Source organism: Lissotriton helveticus, chromosome 1_1 (genome assembly GCF_964261635.1).
Source record: "Lissotriton helveticus chromosome 1_1, aLisHel1.1, whole genome shotgun sequence".
NCBI classification, from domain to species: domain Eukaryota; kingdom Metazoa; phylum Chordata; class Amphibia; order Caudata; family Salamandridae; genus Lissotriton; species Lissotriton helveticus.
In genome coordinates this window covers 575,930,121-575,950,420 of record NC_136057.1, presented here as the reverse complement: position 1 = coordinate 575,950,420, position 20,300 = coordinate 575,930,121, and the positions used below count along the sequence as shown (strand labels likewise).

At 43.5% G+C, this 20,300-nt stretch overlaps 1 protein-coding gene across 2 annotated transcripts in view; it reads left to right on the top strand.

Annotated features, from left to right (window-relative positions):
- Positions 1–20,300, top strand: part of GYS2 (glycogen synthase 2) — a 589,778-nt gene that overhangs the window by 274,526 nt on the left and 294,952 nt on the right. For both annotated transcript variants that reach the window (XM_078674071.1, XM_078674070.1), the window contains one exon: positions 15,903–16,047. In XM_078674071.1, the coding sequence (XP_078530197.1) occupies positions 15,903–16,047 (145 nt within the window). The remainder of the gene's footprint in view (positions 1–15,902; positions 16,048–20,300) is intronic.

Sequence of the window (20,300 nt, the reverse complement as noted above, 5' to 3'; positions counted from 1 at the left end):
TTCAATGTATCATGTAGTGATAGTTTTTAAAAAAAACAACAAAGGAAAAATTACACTGTTACTCGCATAATCATAAACACGGGAAACCTCACCCGGCCCGGACACGGAAAGGATTGACAGATTGATAGCTCTTTCTCGATTCTGTGGGTGGTGGTGCATGGCCGTTCTTAGTTGGTGGAGCGATTTGTCTGGTTAATTCCGATAATGAATGAGACTCCTCAATGCTAACTAGTTACGCGACCCCCAGCGACACATTCAATTTAGAGGAGTCCTAATGTTGAAATATGATGGGAATTAATGTCATTGACACATGTTTCTGATTTAGGTTCTGTTTAGTTACTTTTTGAACCTTTTGTGTCCGACTACCTCTGGGTGTACCACCTAGACTTGATAGGAGGACACCTAGCTGTTGCTAAACATTTTTTTCTGGGTGAAGAAGAAAATATTTATGACTTTGTTTTTTTGTATAAATTTAATGTGTTTTTGTCTCTATTCTTCTGTATATATTTGTGTACATATGTGTATATATATGTTTGTATGGTGTAACATTTGATGCAGAAATCTAGAGAGACTAATTCTGTGTGATTACAATAAATAAAATATGTAATCACGTCCTCACATTGTAGTGATGTCCATTGCACTTTGATACTAGTAGATTTGTGGACAAGTGCCATAAAGATAGGAGAATTGAGAGTCTCCTATCACAGAAGTATCTTTATATTGATCCCTCCTTTCTCCACTTTTTCAGTTTCCATGTAACTATTACTCGCATAATCAGCCCCAATTGTGGCGTAAAGCAGTGTTGCGCCTTGGCCTCCCGCGCTTTAATCTTTATACTGCCGATTTGGGGAAATCACTGGAGTCTGGCTGTCTGGTTCCTCCCAAGCTAGGAAATATGATTCTGCAAATAATACAGTATGTGTACGACATTAAAAACTGGTATACAACGGGCTGTAAATGCACTAAACACATTCAATGTGACCAACTGTCTCCATGTAAACCAGGACAAAACAAAAGACTTAATTTTTGGGAGATATTAGAACAAAAAGAATGTATGTAACGTGGCGCTTGGGTAGCAAGACAATTGCCGCAACAAGAAAATATAATTACCTCGGTGTGTAGTTTAGCAAACATTTCATATTGGCCGAAAAAGAGAGAGTTGTTAAAAAGAGTGTTGCTGCCGTCACGTATTGCGCTGGCCTATTAAATCGTCTTTTAAGTAGCGTTTCGTCTGCCCCCTTCCTAAGGGTACTGAAGGCAACAGTATGCTAACCACACTTACCCAGGGGCATTAGACTCAGCCTTGGAGCTAATACATTACAGTCTTTACAGGAAATTTTTCCAACAGCTGTAATACACACACGGTTAAGGTTAGAACTGGTCCTAGTGAATCAATCATTCGATTGTAAAGCCTCCATGCTGAAATTCTTTATCGAGTACAAGAAGGCTCCAATGTTCTCCTTAAAAAGCCACTTGAAATTCATATTTGAGGCCCCTGGTAACCCTTGGTACAACAAAGTAAGTGCCTTTGCGTCCCTAAAGATTGATGAAGCAGTGCTACAAGCTATGGATGTACCATACACCCCACCTTTCCAACGAATTCTCTGAAGATCTGCCGATGGCAGAGCAAGATGATGACAGGGCCGGCTTTAGGCATGTGCAAGCTGTGCACCTGCACAGGGCCACCAAACCCCAGGGGCCACCACGCCAATATATATCCTTAATATATTAATCCTCTGATGATGGATACATATTTGCATGGTGGCCCCTGGCAGGGATTTGGCGGCCTCCGGCTCTGTTCCACTTCTAAACACCCTGACCACCTCCCCTCTTTACTGGCCTGCGCGCTCCGCCCCGCCCGGACCCCCTCTTCCGGGCCCCCTACCTACGCTCCTTGCCCAGGGCCACCATGAGCCTAGAGCCGGCCCTGATGATGACCCCACCTAAAGTTGTCAGAACTCCTTTAAACACCAAGGGGCAGATTTACAATGAACTAACGCAGCAAGTCATTTTGCTGTGCCACGCTGCGTTAGTTTAGAAGCACAAGGATGCAACATATTTACAACAATATGTTGCATCTCTGTGCTTCCCCCTGCGCTGGCGCACAAACTGCTTCCACGCGCCGATGCAGGGGATGCGTGCATCACAGGGATGATAGTTTATGTGCAGGAAGGGTTCCCTTCCTGCACATCAACAATCAGAAATGGTGTTTTCCAAATTCTACGTGTGCTGCATTAGCACACGTAGAACTTGTAAAACGTCATTTATTTTAAGGATTATTTATGTGCAGGAATGGACAATCTTCCTGTACAAAAACAATCATTAGAGGTTATGTCCTCATTCTATGTGTGCTGCAGAATGAAGCACCCATAGAAAGAGGAAAACAATGAGGAGAAATGAATACATTTCGCCTCGTTGCGCCTCCCTACGCCTCCCCTGGGGAGGAGTAGCATTCAAATGCATTTCCAGATTTACGATTTCTTATAAATCTGGATATGTGTCTGGGTCCATGGGTGTTCCGTGGGAACACCCACAGCAACACCCATGAAGCGCCCCTTTCACGTAAAGTGCTGTGTGTAAAGGGCCCATATTTACATGGACAGCAAAAGCCATGCAGGTTGGCTTTTCCTGTCCTTGTACATATGAGGCAGAAAAATGCGCTGTCGGTGTGTCACAGAAAGTGAAACACTGGCAGCGCAGGGTACTTGTAAATCTGCCCCCCAATGTTGCTATATTTTACTACTATACAGGCAGACAAAATTGCAATGGGCTTGGTACTGAATGGTGCAGAAGGTGCAGTGGCACGGGGTCAAAAGCTCTAGGCAACCAACTAAAAGTAGAATATTGCTCGATTTTACTACTAAACAGGCAGTCACAATTGCAGTTATCTAGCTGACACTAGGGTCATTATTTTAATGGTGCTACAGGTGCAGTGGCACCAGGGCCAAAACTTTTTAGAACTCCTCTAAACACCGAATATTGCTATATTTAACTACTAAATAAGCAGTCACAATTGCAGTTACCTTGCAAGCACTAGGGTCATGATTTTGATGGTGCAGCAGGTGCAGTGACACCAGGGCCCAAAGCTCTAGGAACCCCACTTAACAGCAAATATTGCAATATTTTACTACTAAACAGGCAGTCACAAGTGCAGTTACATTACAAGCAATAGGGTCATGATTTGAATAGTGCAGCCGGTGCAGTGGCACCGGGGCTAAAGTTGTCATAACTCTTCTAAACACCAACTATTGCTCTATTTGACTACTAAACAGGCAGTCAAAAAGGCACTTATCTTGCAGGCACTAGGTACATGATTTCAATGGTGCAGCAAGTGCAGTGGCATCGGGCCCAAAAGTTGTCAGGACTACTTTAAACACTTAATATTGCCATTACATCAATGAATTCTATTATTTCCCTCTTTCTTTTCATTTTTCAAAATGTTGCTATTACTTACCCGCACTATACCACTAGTAACAGCACAATATATTGCCTTTTTGTACATAATCAAGTCATAGCACTTTATAACTTATAGTGTACATATACTCAGCAAGCCACAACATACAACAGACAACAGCTTATTATTAATCACATTGGCGAAACCTAATGCATTTACCAGTGCTTGTTCCCTCAATTGCTCCACCACTCTTTTGCAGCTCCACCAGGAGGGGCACACAGGGGGTGCACTATCTAAGCAGAAGCTATAGCCAGGCATCTTTGCAGAGTTGAAATGCCCGTCGCAGTCCGCTAACTCTCTCACTAAAAGCAGCGCAGGAAGGAGAGATCTCGAGTCTGCGCAGTGTGTCTTCAAAATGTTTCTAATCCTGCCTCGATTTCTCTGCTCCATGCCTGCAGCCTACCCCACCCTTTCTTAACTCATCACTGGGTGAGGTGGAGTTAGTAATGATCACTGATCCCACCTCACTCTGTTATGAATTGGGAAAGGGTGGGGTGAGAATATTCTCCAGCCACTGAATGAAGTGAAGCCCCTGGCATTACAGGGCTTGAGCACGAAGCGTTCGGGACTAACTTTGTTCAGAGGTCACCAGCGGGTGGAAACTAGTCCACAAGGCAATGGCTTTGCAGGACTGATGACCTCACAAGCCTCAGGGCTGTGAGATCGTCAGCCCGGCAAAGGTTCTTGGAGGCAGATGTCTAGTTACATTGCACCTGAGCAGCCTCCATAAGAGTGAAAGTTCCATGAGGGGGAGTGCAGCCCCCAGCCAGTGAGAATTTGTGTGCATTTTTAGTTTTTAAAGAAGCACTACTTAACTTACAGAAGCCTCAGCCTTTTTGGGGAGGGAGGAAATTAAGGGGAGCGGAGCCCCAGAGCCCACGTTAACAGACCGTCCATTACTTTCAAAGTTTCAAAGTCGTAAAAATAACACAAGAAAAGTAATAAAAGATGATAGGTGGAGGAGCAGGGAGAAGGAGATGATAACAAAAAGATAAATGTTAAGACAGGAATATTTTACAGGTATCATTCAGGTGGTCGAAGGGGGGAATAATTTCCGAAACGTCCTGAAGTTACTCTATAGCATGGTACTCCAGTAGAGAAAGAGACAAATAAAGGAAAGAATATAATCAAATATAGATAAATAGTTCAGCGGTTAGGGTACTATGGGGCTAGCAAAAACGGGCCCAAACCTTATCAAAAAGTTGGTGTTGGTCCAGCAGTCTATACACTACTCTCATACGATGCTGTTGAGCCAGCTCTCTCGTCCAGTCTCAATGTGTGGGGAAAAACTAAGATCGACAATGAGTAACAATGTGATCCCAGAGCACTCAAGTTCAAAATACAATAATATTTAGCTTTTTCTTGGTTCGAGTTGGCGCTAGCATTCGTCACACGTAGTCTGACCGTGCCTTATCACATCCAAAACAATGTCATGGTTAGCGTAATCTAACCAGAGAATGTGCGTGCTGTAAGCTTGAAACAAATGTTTCTTCACAATATTTCATCTGTTGATTTTAAAGTTTATTGAATGTTTCGGAGTTCAATATTCAAAACGATGTATTTCCATGAATCTTTACACACATAATGAAATTCTTATGATGAAGTTTTCAACAAGTTGTCCATATGAAATCAATATACCCAATGCATTTCGGGTCAACAACACGGGGACCCTTCGTCAGGGGTCTGTGAAGGAAGTCAAAACAGGACCAAATCAGACACTCGACTTTATGATATCATGATTATGTTTAAGAAAATTGTTGTGAGGTATCAACATGCATTCCAAGGTGCAAACTCAATGAACCAAAACATGTGCATTAAGAAAATGCTAGAAATCTGTGTGTGATATCGAACAACGAAAAAGAGTAAACATCAACAATTTGTGAGATATACGAGTGAAAGGGTGACGTGGCGAAAACTCAGTGACTTGTCGCCTATTATAATTACACGTTGGCGTGAATACCATGCATATGAGAAAGTAAATGAAAAGCGCTGCTAGAAAATAACTTACTTAGGACCGGACAACGCCGCGTCTCACGCGTTTCGAAAACTGAAGGTTTTACTTAACGAGACTCCGTATTGGTTGATATCTACTTAGTGGAGTCATGTGACTTGTCTACAGAACCAATAACACACGCGGATGGAACACGGTGTGTGTCATGTGATGTGGGTGTCACCATATTGCGGGGAAATGTAAACAAAGTTTACGAGAGGGCTCAACAATTAAACAAATTCACTAGTTAATACAAAACAACTCAAAATGGTATGCTGGCAAAATATACATAACGTTATGTGATGAAAAACATGACAGAAAAAACATAAGCAAATGTGAACCATAGGTAATGCATAGTTGTTCGGGGCACAGTACCACTGTTTAGTCAATGCTGTGGATAAAAAAGTTCATTACAAAAAACAAGAATGTTCAATCCGATCATTCATCCCGATCGGCTGCATGGAGTTTAATTTTTTGATCCAGAAATACTCCATTTTTAATCGCTGTTTCAAAGGGTCCATGTCCCTGCGTTGTGGAGCTGTCTCCAAAACCATGAATCTCAGTTGTGAGATTTGATGACCAGCCTCTTTCCAATGACAGGCTATTGTGGATTTCATGTTCGCCAATCGGATATTACTTTTATGTTCAGTAATCCGAACCTTAATTTTACGCTCAGTTTGTCCCACATATATTTAGCCACATGGGCATTTGATGGCATAGATGCAGTTAGTGGTATCACAAGTGCTGGAGTGTCTTAACGCAATTTGATGACCTTGGGTGGGGTGAGTGAAGGTAGATCCGGCTATAACATTATTACAATGGATGCAATTCAAACATCTCTGCATCCCTTTCCATGTTACTTTGAGTTTCTCAGTGGTGTTCAATAGTTCTTTCAAATTCTTGGATCTTTGGAATGCAAACGTTACTTTTTCACTGTATAGATCATTGAGGTCTGGCTCCATCTTTATCAATGACCAATGTTTATTGATAATGCGTTTGATTCTCATCGATTCTGTGGAGTACTTCAAGACACATACGGTTTTTTTCTCTGTGGTTTTGAGTTTCTCTTATATACATCTATCCCTCACAACGAGGGCATTGCAGCTCTAGAATGGAGCCTTTTGAACAGCGATCTTGAAGAGTCACAAAAAATCTTCATCATAGAATTAATGCAATTCGCATTATATTACAGTTACTTTGAATGGAAGGGCCAATTTTTTAACCAATGTAATGGGACCTCCATGGGCTTTGGGAGGGCGCCCTCATATGCTAACATCTTTATGCATAAATTCGAAACTGACCATATTCTGCATGAACAACTTTGGACCAAGGGTCTCATCGTGTTTAAGCGTTACATTGATGATATTTTTTTAATTTGGCATGGACCCAAACAACAACTTGAAGAAAACATACAAACACTCAACACTTTGAATGATCGCATCAAATTCACTCATAAGATCGAATCAGTAACCATTCCTTTTCTAGATGTACAAGTTACATTGAGCAACCATAACATCATCACTAAGGTCTACATGAAAAAGACTGATAAAAATGCCAGCTTGTTATTTCAGAGTTTTCACCCAGAATCGCTCAAAATTTACCTACGTCCCAATATATGAGACTGAAAAGAATCACCACATATGATCAGGATTTGCAAGATTCTCTTGAACAACAAACGCTTAAATATCAACAAAGAGGCTATCCTCAAGACATCTTGGATACATCTCTTAAAAAAATCTCTGAATTACCAAGAGCAACATTATTGCAAGAGAAACTCAAAACCACAGAGAAAAAAAACGTATGTGTCTTGAAGTACTCCACAGAATCGATGAGAATCAAACGCATTATCAATAAACATTGGTCATTGATAAAGATGGAGCCAGACCTCAATGATCTATACAGTGAAAAAGTAACGTTTGCATTGCAAAGATCCAAGAATTTGAAAGAACTATTGAACACCACTGAGAAACTCAAAGTAACATGGAAAGGGATGCAGAGATGTTTGAATTGCATCCATTGTAATAATGTTATAGCCGGATCTGCATTCACTCACCCCACCCAAGGTCATCAAATTGCGTTAAGACACTCCAGCACTTGTGTTACCACTAACTGCATCTATGCCATCAAATGCCCATGTGGCAAAATATATGTGGGACAAACTGAGCGTAAAATTAAGGTTCGGATTACTGAACATAAAAGTAATATCCGATTGGCGAACATGAAATCCACAATAGCCTGTCATTGGAAAGAGGCTGGTCATCAAATCTCACAACTGAGATTCATGGTTTTGGAGACAGCTCCACAACACAGGGACATGGACCCTTTGAAACAGCGATTAAGAATGGAGTATTTCTGGATCAAAAAATTAAACTCCATGCAGCCGATCGGGATGAATGATCGGATTGAACATTCTTGTTTTTTGTAATGAACTTTTTTATCCACAGCATTGACTAAACAGTGGTACTGTGCCCCGAACAACTATGCATTACCTATGGTTTACATTTGCTTATGTTTTTTCTGTCATGTTTTTCATCACATAACGTTATGTATATTTTGCCAGCATACCATTTTGAGTTGTTTTGTATTAACTAGTGAATTTGTTTAAGTGTTGAGCCCTCTCGTAAACTTTGTTTACATTTCCCCGCAATATGGTGACACCCACATCACATGACACACACCGTGTTCCATCCGCGTGTGTTATTGGTTCTGTAGAAAAGTCACATGACTCCACTAAGTAGATATCAACCAATACGGAGTCTCGTTAAGTAAAACCTTCAGTTTTCGAAACGCGTGAGACGCGGCGTTGTCCGGTCCTAAGTAAGTTATTTTCTAGCAGCGCTTTTCATTTACTTTCTCATATGCATGGTATTCACGCCAACGTGTAATTATAATAGGCGACAAGTCACTGAGTTTTCGCCACATCACCCTTTCACTCGTATATCTCACGAATTGTTGATGTTTACTCTTTTTCGTTGTTCGATATCACACACAGATTTCTAGCGTTTTCTTAATGCACATGTTTTGGTTCATTGAGTTTGCACCTTGGAATGCATGTTGATACCTCACAACAATTTTCTTAAACATAATCACGATATCATAAAGTTGAGTGTCTGATTTGGTCCTGTTTTGACTTCCTTCACAGACCCCTGATGAAGGGTCCCCGTGTTGTTGACCTGAAATGCATTGGGTATATTGATTTCATATGGACAACTTGTTGAAAACGTCATCATAAGAATTTCATTATGTGTGTAAAGATTCATGGAAATACATCGTTTTGAATAATGAACTCTGAAACATTCAATAAACTTTAAAATCAACAGATGAAATATTGTGAAGAAACATTTGTTTCAAGCTTACAGCGCGCACATTCTCTGGTTAGATTACGCTAACCATGACATTGTTTTGAAAAACTAAGATCGCCATGTCTGCAGGACACATATTTGGCAACAGAGGTATTGATGCAATTCTTCCAGTGCTTCATCACTCCTTCTAGCTGAAAAGTGTTGTGGGGAAGGGATAATGATGGAGAAGGCAGTATCCATCTATGGATGTCTTGTCAACCATGTGTGTTTCCAAAAAGGTTGTTGCTTAATACAGGAGCGCAGAATATCTACCGGGCGTCTCTGAAGTCGCTGTGTGTGTGACCTGTGGACTTCTCTTTGCCTGCTCCCTCTGGATCTCTGCGGTGTGCTGGGCTAACGGCGGGACTGCGAGCTCCAGGATCCTCTGCGGCCCGTTACCAGCTGCACCTGTGAGCTCTTCCCGCCCCCCCGCCCACTCTTCGGCTTTAAGATCACGCCCCCTGATGCGCATCGCGGAACGCACGCGGGACGGCGCCGGGAGAAGCCCGGGCCAAGGGCGCACCCGTTTCTGCCCGTTCCTATCCGATCAGGACCGGACCGGACCACCCCCCTTGGTTCTGGGACTGCAGTATCAAGAATAACTCCGAACTATGTCAGGACGCGAACTAAGAAGTAAGTCAACGCTTGTTGGGGGCTCTACTGCGGGAGGCATGGAACAATTTTTAATTAGAGCAAACTCCCTAGTTGACAAGGAGATATTATTTTTGGAAAAATGCACGTCACTTGAAATTTCCACAACTAAAAGATCTTCCTTGGGAGAAAGTGCCAAGGCTAAAACGCCGGACACGGTCCCGGATACGGCTATTACTGTGCCCTGTGTAACAGAGCAAGACATTTCCCCTGGAGTGGATGGACATGATTTGCAGGACTTGGATATTCTGGTCAATGACATTTTGCCCGAAATAGACTTAATTCTTGTTAACCATGAGATTACTCCTTCTGAAACTGTGGCTACTATCAATAGCTCCCTGTGTCAAGGGCCTAAAGAAGGGGCTATCCCTAAAAGGAAACGGGTCTATAATAAGAAAGATGGGAGTAAAGCCAAAATAGCCAAGCGACAGAGTGATGGTCTCAACCCTGGTGGGCCTATTACGGGGAGGAAATCATCCGCAAATGGGATGGTGGATTTAACTTTGCCACCTTCCGCCGCTCCTTTGCAAACTCAGCTTGGGCCTGAGTTGTCCATTGAAAGCCTGGGAGCGTTATTTAAATCCATCCTTTTCCCCTTAGAAGCCAAAATGGAACAAATTGAACTTAGACTGGCTAATATTGAGAAAGTAACATCTGGCTTTGTAGCAAACTCAAAGTTGGCGAATAAACCGGGTATAGTTGTGATTCCTGATTGCCAACCGGGGGGGGTGCCACCTCTTGTAGATCGCATAGTCCCCACCATTAGCGGCAGACCACCTTGTCTACCAGGTCCTAACCCGGTTTGTCAGGCTCTCCCCACGCAGTTTCCTGCTCCCTTGCCTGGTGGTAGGGATAGTTCTGGGAAGGTAGATAGCGGCAAGCTTGTACCGCCTGCGCTGATAAAAGAGTGTAGTACCAGTAGACCCCGGCTACCGGACCTTCCACCAGAAGCTAACCGTTATATGGTGGTTTTGGCAGGCGCCCCTGCCCTAGAAGTGGGCAAAGGTGAATCCTATGGCTCCCTAAAAAATAAGGTGGTTAAATGGTTAAACTGGAACAGACCCCTTCCAGCCCACCTATCCAACGAGATCATAATGATAAGAAGGTTGCCTTGGGTGGGTAAGTCAGTAAAAACTATAAGCGGGGACTGTATAACAGTAAACTTTAGGGACCCCAGAACTGTCTCCCACATTTGTGCTGGTTTTAACAGGTCTCCGGATTCTATTATCCAGACCCGGCCATTGTCTTTTTTTTACACCCCAAATCGCATGGCCCATGGGAGAGACATTGATGATTGGACAAGGGTCGACCATAGGGGGAGAAGTAGGAGATTTGATGGTAGATCAGATACTATGCCAATCTATGTTCCCTTTTGTGATTATAACCGCTTTAGCTGTCTTGATGAAGTTGACTGACAACCCCCTGTTGTATTGATGACATCTACGGGGGGAAGCCCAGACCTGAACATAAAGGTTTTGGCAGGGAGCATTAATCAAACAGAGCATGACCCTGCGGAGTGCATGCCAACGGCCATTGACTCTGCGGAGTGTATGCCAACGGCCACTGACTCACTAGGCACAACTCACCAGATACCCACCACCCCCCCACGCAACAAGCAATCTTATAGCCTGGAGGCCCCAAAGAAAATGACATGCATTCAGTCGTCTATGGGGGAGAACATAGTTTTGGATAAGGGAGGACACAGTACTGGGTACAAACTAGTGAGTTGGAATATTGCTGGTTGGCGGAACATGGAAGAGTTACTGGGCTGGAGAGAGTATGTAACAAACTTTGATATTCTCTGCTAACAGGAGACATGGTCAATGGAAGAGATCCATTTTGATGGGTATGTCTCTTTTAACTGTTTGGCGCAGGGATCAATCATGGCAAGGGCTAAAGGTGGGCTGGTGATGTTATTGTCTGTGAGCTTGCCGGTAAAGGTCAAATCCCATATAACTATTGGATTCCACTCACAAATGCTTTGGCTGCAGCAAAGCGGGGGCCGTAATGTTTTGTTAATCAACCACTACAACAACGTGTTTGACTCCTCTAGCTTCTCAATAATTAACGATCTTGAGACTGCAGTAGACAAACTATGTGGGGCCAACTCTGTCCATTTTGATTTCATCTGGGGGGGGGGACTTTAATATCTCCATGTGCCCCCTCTCTTTTACGAATGCCTGTGGGTTTGACGGGGACAAAGGGGAGGACTGGGCTCATTTTATTCACACCCCCCATGGAGAATCACTTAGCACCTTAATGCTCAAACTGGGACTGTTAATCCTTGTGCCTGCAAACGATAGGGAGGGCAACCCCGTCCCGACCTTTGTAGGGAGGAATTCAGCCACTGTCATAGACCACATAATGGTATCTGAGAATATCAGTCTTCTCTGTGCTGTCCCGAAAGTCGCAGAAGTGGCCCTTAGTGATCACAACGGCATTACTATGTCTACATCTGTCTGGGGGAAGAAGGTTCTAGCCCACCGAAGGATTGTTGATGAAATAACCCCATGCAGGCCAAATGGTGCAGGATCAAATGGTGCAGGGATAACTCTGAGAAGTTGCTGATTAAAATTGTGGCTGCAAGTCTCCAAGAGCTGCAGCGTTGTCTGGATGTTAATATAGGCGCGGTATGCATCCTTGCTGACTTTGTGAAAATAAAAGAGACAACTAAAAAGATTTTAACTATTGACAAGGTCAGAAGGTCAGGGGGCACGGTGGGTTGGTACGATGGGGCCTGCACAAAGTCCTTACAAGAACTAAAGAAAGCACTTTCCAGCCGTCCCAGGGACAAGGGAGTTGTTAAATCCCTAAGGGCAAATTATAAAGACCATCTGAGACGCAGGAAGCAAGAGCTACGGGAGGAAGCTTGGGACAGTCTTTCTAAAGCAGCAGAGCTCAAGGACAGCAAGCTTTTCTGGAACACCGTGAATAGCCCCTTCCTTCTACAGAAGAAGGAGTTCCCAGTATTATCTGCCCAGGTCAGTGAGGAAAACTGGGTCGCCTTTTTTAGTAGTATTTTTAACACGGGAGGGGAAGCCTTTTTATGTTCAAGGGCTGTAGTCTGCGGCCCAAACCTCCCCCTCAATATTACAATCCCAGAGGTGGTTAATGCTATTCAGAAAAGTAAAGGAGGGAAGGCCCCTGGGCCTGATGGGGTGCCTATTGATCTCTATAAAGCAGATACTCTGGTATGGGGCCCCTTTTGACCAAGGTTTTCAATGCGGCTGTCATGGAAGGCCCCCCCCCTAACATGGGGTGAGTCTATAATTATTGCAATCTACAAGAAAGGAGATAGAGGCGAGGCTAAGAACTACCGCCCTATCTCCCTTTTAGACTCGTCCCAAAAAATAATGAGCAGGGTGCTTTTGTTACGACTGGAGGAGTGGGCTTAGGTTAATGGCATCCTTGCAGATTCCCAATTCGGGTTTCGTAAGGGCCTTGGTACTATCGAGCAGTGTGTTAATCTAGACCTCATTATAGGTAAATACACACGGGCCAAGCAGGGCACGTTATTCCTCTGCTTCGCGGATCTCTCCAGCGCATTTGATCTGGTGGACCACGGATTACTATGGACCATGTTATTAGATATGGGCGCACCAGCTGCAATTATCTATTTCTTGGCTGGATTATATAATAACCTATCGGCCCAGATTCGATTTGGCCAAGCGGGGGAATGTACCAATAACATCAAGGTCAATTCAGGTATTAGGCAAGGTTGTGTCCTTGCCCCTTTACTTTTCTCCCTCTTTATTAATGCCATAGATTCCGAGCTCAGATCAGTCATCGCCGATGCACCAATTGTTGAGGGCCAATCGATTCCCGTACTGCTATATGCAGACGACACAGTCCTATTATCTAGAACACCAGTCGGTCTGCAGAGACTAATGGACAAATGTTTTGATTTCATTAAGGGGAGGAAATTAAAAATTAATAACTTCAAAACCTTCATTATGGCTTGTGGGAAGAAGGTTATGAAACTGAGATCATTCCAGTTCGAGGAGCAAAAAATCCAAGTGGTAGATAAATTCTGCTATTTGGGCATCCCTTTTAACAGTAAGGGCCCATGGGCACAGGAAATGCCTAATGTTAAGGCTAAGATGGGTAGAGGTATATTCGGTGTTTTTAAATTTGCTTCTAAACTGGGTAGTCGACGGATATGGGACATGTTGCATATCTATCGTCTTAGATGCGCCTCAGTGGCACTTTATGGTTCAGGTGTTTGGGGACACTGTGGTCATGGAGACCTACAAGTGCAGGAAAACAACTTTCTAAAGAGACTTCTTTGTCTTCCAACCTCTGCCTCTACCGGGCTGGTCCATCAAGAGGTAGGGCTGGAATTCTTGACTGATCTCATGGGTCTAAGACCACTAATGGCCTGGAGATCCATCTGGGTCAAGGATGAAACTGGTTTTACCAGAAGAATCATTCAAGACTGCCTTCGCCTGGAGAAATATAACTTGATCACATGGCTTAATTACGTCATAACAACATTTAGGGACGTATTCGACTTGAATGTTTTTTGGACCCCGGTAGTGCCACTGATATCTTCAAAAAGGAGCTTAAACATGTCTATCTGGGGGTCAAAGCCACGTTACGTAGGGATGCTACTTGCCTGTATGTAACACATCAATTTTATCATTCTAATATTCAGGCAAGTTCCGGTTATTCCAAGTATCTAAATGTGGTTACCAAGCAATCCCACCAGTACGTACTCACCAGACTACGATTGGGTATTGTCCATAATCTGGTGGCCTTCCCCCTGATAAAAAAGTACACGTCAACACCCCTGTGATGAGTTTTCTAAGCAGAGCACCGAACACTTTTTGTTACTTTATCCTTTGTATTTGCATCTCCGTATTGCCTACCTTAAACCTCTTTTTAAAAAATATTTTGTGTCCACTGTTAAAACTGCTGAGACTTTTATTTGCACTTGATGAACCGGATGTGTGCTTTTTCACAGCGATCTTTATTCTGAAATCTGTGTCCGCTAGGAAAAGTATGGCTTTTTAACTTCAATGTAGTGCTTTTAGTAAATTCACAGCCTCAGCATATCTCGCTGCCCATCCCTTCTTTTGATTGTATGATTTTAACTCCACTAATGTCTCGTATTATCGATGTATTATGTGTGCTTCTATGATTGTTTTTTCAAATGATCGAATAAAGCTTTTTGAAATTGAAATTGAAATATCTACCAAGTTCACTCCCTGTTCAAATATGTGCTTATGCTCTTTCAGCATGCTTTTGAATGTGGCATGCAAGGACACTCAGGTACCACAGGACATATGAAGTCCATGGTGGATTAGATAATGTCCGGCTCCTACTCGTTTGATTGACAATTTCCAGTGTTCTCATCTATTGGAAACGCTTTTTTCTTCGACAAGAATGTTTGCTGCCCTGTTTGCTCGGATGCACTAATCGATTTTAAAAAGACAGGAGACTGTATCCATACTGGCTACATAGAAAATAATAATTATGAAAGCAATTGCTGTGTGTTGTGCACCCAAAGATGGATAGTTTTTTTGAATCACACTTTAATTATCCTTTTATATTACAATTTTCAGTTTTATGGTTGATCTTGCCCGGCGAAATGCCTTTGCCAAAATTAATGTTGAAAACCAATATACTTACATTTTGGATTGATTGTTCATTGAGTCTCGCCAGTAGCCAGTGTCGCCGATGTTGTGAATGAATCAGCTATAGGCTTTGTAATTGTTCCTGGTGAGTTGCTTGTTTCTGGTGAGTTGCTTGGCATGTGATGTCAGGGTGGATACATGTTCCATTCAACGACTACAGTGTGATTTGGATCACGAGAGTTGTGTTGTAAAATTAACTGAAGCCTTTACAGTTACCATAATAAAAAACTTTTGCAAGATTGAGACGTTCGTTTTTGTTTTTTCTTTAAAAATGTACAAACAATTCAGCCAAAAACAAAAACAAATGACTTAATAAAATTACCTTATTCAATTGTGCTTCAAAAATACATAGACGTTTTTAAAATACATAATCCTGTAACAAGCAGTATTGTAAAACTGGTTTATAGTATTCAGGCATGTATTCGTCATAGTCTAGGATGCCCTGCAGAGCACAAAAAGTATAAAAGCGTTCCTCAACTAAAATTGATCATGTGTAATATCTTCTGTTATATAAAAATGCTAACTGGGTGATAGAATTGTAAAAAGAATGGGACGTTGGAATTCCTGGATGGCGTTGATGCTGTGAGGGAGCAAAATTATAGTGGCCTTTTCCAAGTATTGAATTCATAATTCCATACATTTCCGAATTATGATTTGCCCTGTTTTCAGTGTCCCTTGTAACTTTCACAGATAACTCATCTGCTGTTGGTCATCTGGAATTTCCTTAAGTGCAGTTATGGATAGTTACAATGAATACATTTTTACACTAACTAAAGGAGTATGAATGTATTTTCAAATGTTGTGGCTTACGTATTTACCTTTCTTAACAGTTCAACATTGACAAAGAGGCTGGTGACAGAGAGATCTACCATCGATACTGCATGGAGCGCGCGGCCGTTCATTGTGCTCATGTATTCACCACCGTTTCTGAGATCACTGGCATCGAAGCAGAACATATGCTTATGAGGAAAGCAGGTAGGATGGTTAAATACTTTTTTATATTTATTTCTGGTACCATAACATGAGTGCATTGGTGAATGATTAGTCTATCTGCTAGCTTGTTTTTTTCTATAGAGTTTTGTGTATTCACAAACGTCCTCAGGGACACCTCCTCCCTTTGAGCGGAAGAGCATTGCCCCACTAACCAAAAGGTCCCAAAAAGGCCCCAGAGATGAAAAATAAAAAGGATATAAAGTTAATTTATTACTATTTTATTTTTCATCCTCCCCGTCCCGATATCGAGTGTCAGGACAGGGCGGGTTTGCTGCATGGTAACAGCAGCATGGGCGTAGGAAGTGTGGGGGACGCGGGGGATATATCCCCCCCAGATTTTGGAGTGGGGGGGACACGGGGGACAAGGATGGGGGTGACGAGGTGACAAAAGAATTTCCCCTCTCCCTTCTGTTATTCACAGGGCCATTAGCGCGCGAAAGCGCTACCTAATGGCCCTGTAGGTAGGTAGGTAGGTAGCGCTTTCGCGCGCTAATGGCCCTGTACTTGATTAGTGACCTGCCTGCAGTCAAAGAGGCCACCCGCCCTCTTTGTCCTTTGTTATGCTGCAATAAGGCTTGGCCGGTCTGGGGGGGGGGGGCAGAGAAGGAAAACAAACTCTTGTCTCTTTTTCTTCATGCCCAGAGAAGGCAAGAACAGTGTCTGCTTCTGCGCTGCCTCTAGCAGCTGTCTCGTCCCCTCTCTCCATCTCTTTCTGTCTCTGTCTAGCTCCTCTTAAGTGCTGATTTCAAGAGACAGCTGTTACGTACTCTCTCTTGACTCTCCTTTTCTTTATTTGTTCCCTGTTAAATGGATCCATAAACGAGAAGAACACTTTGCCTGGAAATGTCCCCATTTTCTGACCGTTTTCTGTTCCAAAGTACAACCTCGGGACGGAGAGAAAAATAGTATCAAAATATGAAAAATAATTAAATATCCAAATAAAGCAATGCAGAGTGCTCGTAGACAGGCCAGATTGGTGTTATTCACACCCACACACATTAGCACCACGTTAAATAGTTTGCCAGTGAAGCGCTACTTTCTTTTTATCTTCTTTCTTTGACTAACATTGTTTTCCCAGGGTGGGGAAGTGCACCATTCCTAAAGGGACTGCAATGCCTTGTTGATGGGTGGAGTGGAAAGCGTTTAATATTGTCGTTTTCAACTGTTTTAATGATTTTAGCATATAAAATCTGTACCGCAGCTCTGTGTTTAGAAATGTGGTCTTTTTTATTCCAAACTGCTTACATTTTGTAAGGATATAAGCAATCGACATTGAAACAGGTCCGTTCCTGGTTCTGTAGTCATGTCCAGAACTTATCAGCCAAAATCACTTACTGATTTCTGAAAAATGAGTTTAAAACTGTTACGGTAACCATGTTATTCCTGCTTACATTTCACATGCTTTGCTCATCCTTTCATTCGCTATGCCTGTTTGCTTTTTTCAGGGTGTTATAACTTTTTTCAGGCAGCATTTTACTCTTGTCTAATGCATAAATTGAATTGAGCCGCAGCACAATTGGTTTGTAGCTGAAGGCAGTGCGAGTTTCTCCCAGTTGGGCAGTATGGTGTTCAGTGTGGGAGAGGATGTGGCACACTGGCCAGAGCTGCCAAATTGAGAACCATGTTCAGCCTCCATGACCAGTCCACCAGACCACCGTCCTGACAGAGTACATTACGATGCTACACCTTAGAAGGCCCGATAGACCTTAGAAGCCCTGGTGTCTTAGCACCAGCAGGTGGACCCTAACGGTGGCAAGAGTGAGTTAACCTTGAAGGCCTGTCCACCACAATCCATGCAGCTCACCTCCAGTCTTCCAGGCAGGCATACAAAGAAGCACACACTAGAGTGACAATGACTGTCACTGAAGTCACAAGACCTTTTAGGCCAGTCCACCTTACCCATTGGTGCCTCCATTGGCCTTTTTCAGCACTAGTAGTGCAACTTACCAGGGGTTGGCAATGTAGGATTTGCATGCACACCAGACTTAGGGGGTGATTATAATGGAGGTGGAACTGCTACATCACCCGTCAGTGACGGTCCCACCGCCATCAGTGATTGTATCACCGCCCGCCATATTACAATGGCAGGTAGTTCCCTGGCGGTCGGCACGATGGATCACCACGCACCGAACGGGCTACTGTGTGGCAGAGGGGCTCGTAGTTCCTACAATGCTGGTAGTGCCTATTTTTACCCCCGGCACCCAGACATGGGACCTGAGGGGCACCTATGGTGCCCCCTACATATCACTGCACCAGGTGGCACTGCCACGTAATGCAGTGATATACGTAAGAGGTCACATTTTTTACACTGCGACAGGTGATGCAGCCAGCAGCGCCTGCCCCAATGTAAAAGATAGGCATTGCGATCGCCATAGCGGCAGTCGCATTGAAATGCCTATCGTGAGGCCTCCGTTTTGTAGGCGAGCGGTCCCATTCCCCAATTCGAGGGCGGGTGGACTGAGGTCCGACTGCTATCGTAATCAGTCCCTATGTTTTGGGTAGAAAGAGGGCAGGGACTTTGAAATGAGGTTGACCATGTGGCCCTTATTTTGGTCATATGTAATGTTTCTGTGCTACGTCATGGGGAAGGAAGAAGGCTTGGGCCCTTGTGTCTTGCAGAAAGGAGAGAAAAGGTTGTATCTGCTTTTCAGGAAGGATATACAATGCAGAAAGGACCAGAGTAGCCACTCTGGCATTTCCTTTGTGGGCTGCAAGGTAATGAAGCGTAATTTAAGTTGGTGTCTGCAGGTGAGGCCCAACTGCATTCTTTGTTAGAGACCGGTACATTATTTAAACCATCAGACTGTAAAACCAAACAATAGAGAGAAAGGCATCAAGAGTTGTGGGCAGAAGGAGGAAGGGAAATATGGAAAACAGAGAAAAGGGAGAAAGCAAAGATAAGAAAGAACCTGGAAGAGTGAGATAATGTGGAGTGAGAGTATGTTGGTGGCTGAAGGAGGCAGGAGCTGAAATCAAATAGACAGCCATGGTACTCAACAACCCAGCTCCGCCACAGATTCCCTCGCTACCACTCTTTTATAGTGCTGCTCAAGTCTCCATAACCACTCTCTCAGATGCATTTAATTCGTTATATAGCGCCACTCATACCAGTGCAGGGTGTCAGCACTTTACATCACTCACACTACACAGAGGCAGTCAATCATAGGTGTGTAAATCTGTGTATAGGAAATGTTACATAAATCTACAGGGTGTAGGAGTCACATGTCATCCATACTTGTAGACAGTATTGTTTGAGTGTTTGGTCTGGATGTTGGAAAGTGGGTTAATAGTAGGGGCAAATGTATATCTGTCCCCGGAAATAAGGCCACTACCTCGGCTCAGTACCTGTCTTCGAAAATTATTCCCATGCTCAACCCGTGGTTGCTTGGCTGTGAGTAGGTGGGCTTAACTTCAAAGACAAGTATGTAAAGCATTTAAAAACACACATTCAGTAAATAATTAAGACACAACACACAATAAAAATCCAACACCGATTTATAAAAATAGGAAATATTTTTCTCTTTAAAAGGAAAAAAATCCAATGTAGGGAACCTGGGATGTGACTTTTTAAAGATTTAGCACTATATAACACATAGAAACTTATAGCCCTTTTTGGTACATCTGGTCACGCTAGACCTGCTCAAAGTCAAAGTTTCAGGCTCACCACAATGACGCCCTGCGGGGCTACTCCTTGTGGTAGGTCTTGGTCAAAGTTTTTACCTTCTGAATTAAAAACTTTTCTGGAGCTTTTCTTCCCGGGGTCCCACGTAGCTCTCACCCAACCCTGATTCGGTGAGGGTTCGCCGGCTTGCCTTGTGACGAGCTCCCGGTCAAACTTATGGAAGTCCAACCTCCGAAGCTTTCCAGCGGTATGAGCCAGGGATCCAGGCTGGCACACAGTTGATGGTGGGTGGCTTGGCTCTTGTGTTTGGTCCCGGTCACCTTTCCTACGTTCGGAATTAGAAACTTTTACAGAGCTTTTTCTTGCGGGTCCCTCAATGCTTTTCACTAGGCTGGATTCGGTGAGGGTTCGCCAGCTTGGGTTTCCGCCTACGCTTGATCAAACTCTGGAAGTCAGACCCCTGGAGATTTTCAGCAGAAGGAACCTGGACGGCAGGCCAACTCATGGTTGATGGTTGCCGGCTTGGCTGGCCAGGGTGAGCCGGTCCACTTATGGAGCTTTTTTCCAAAGTTGCTCCAAACTTCTCCAAACCTCTGGAACTTCTTCCTGAAGT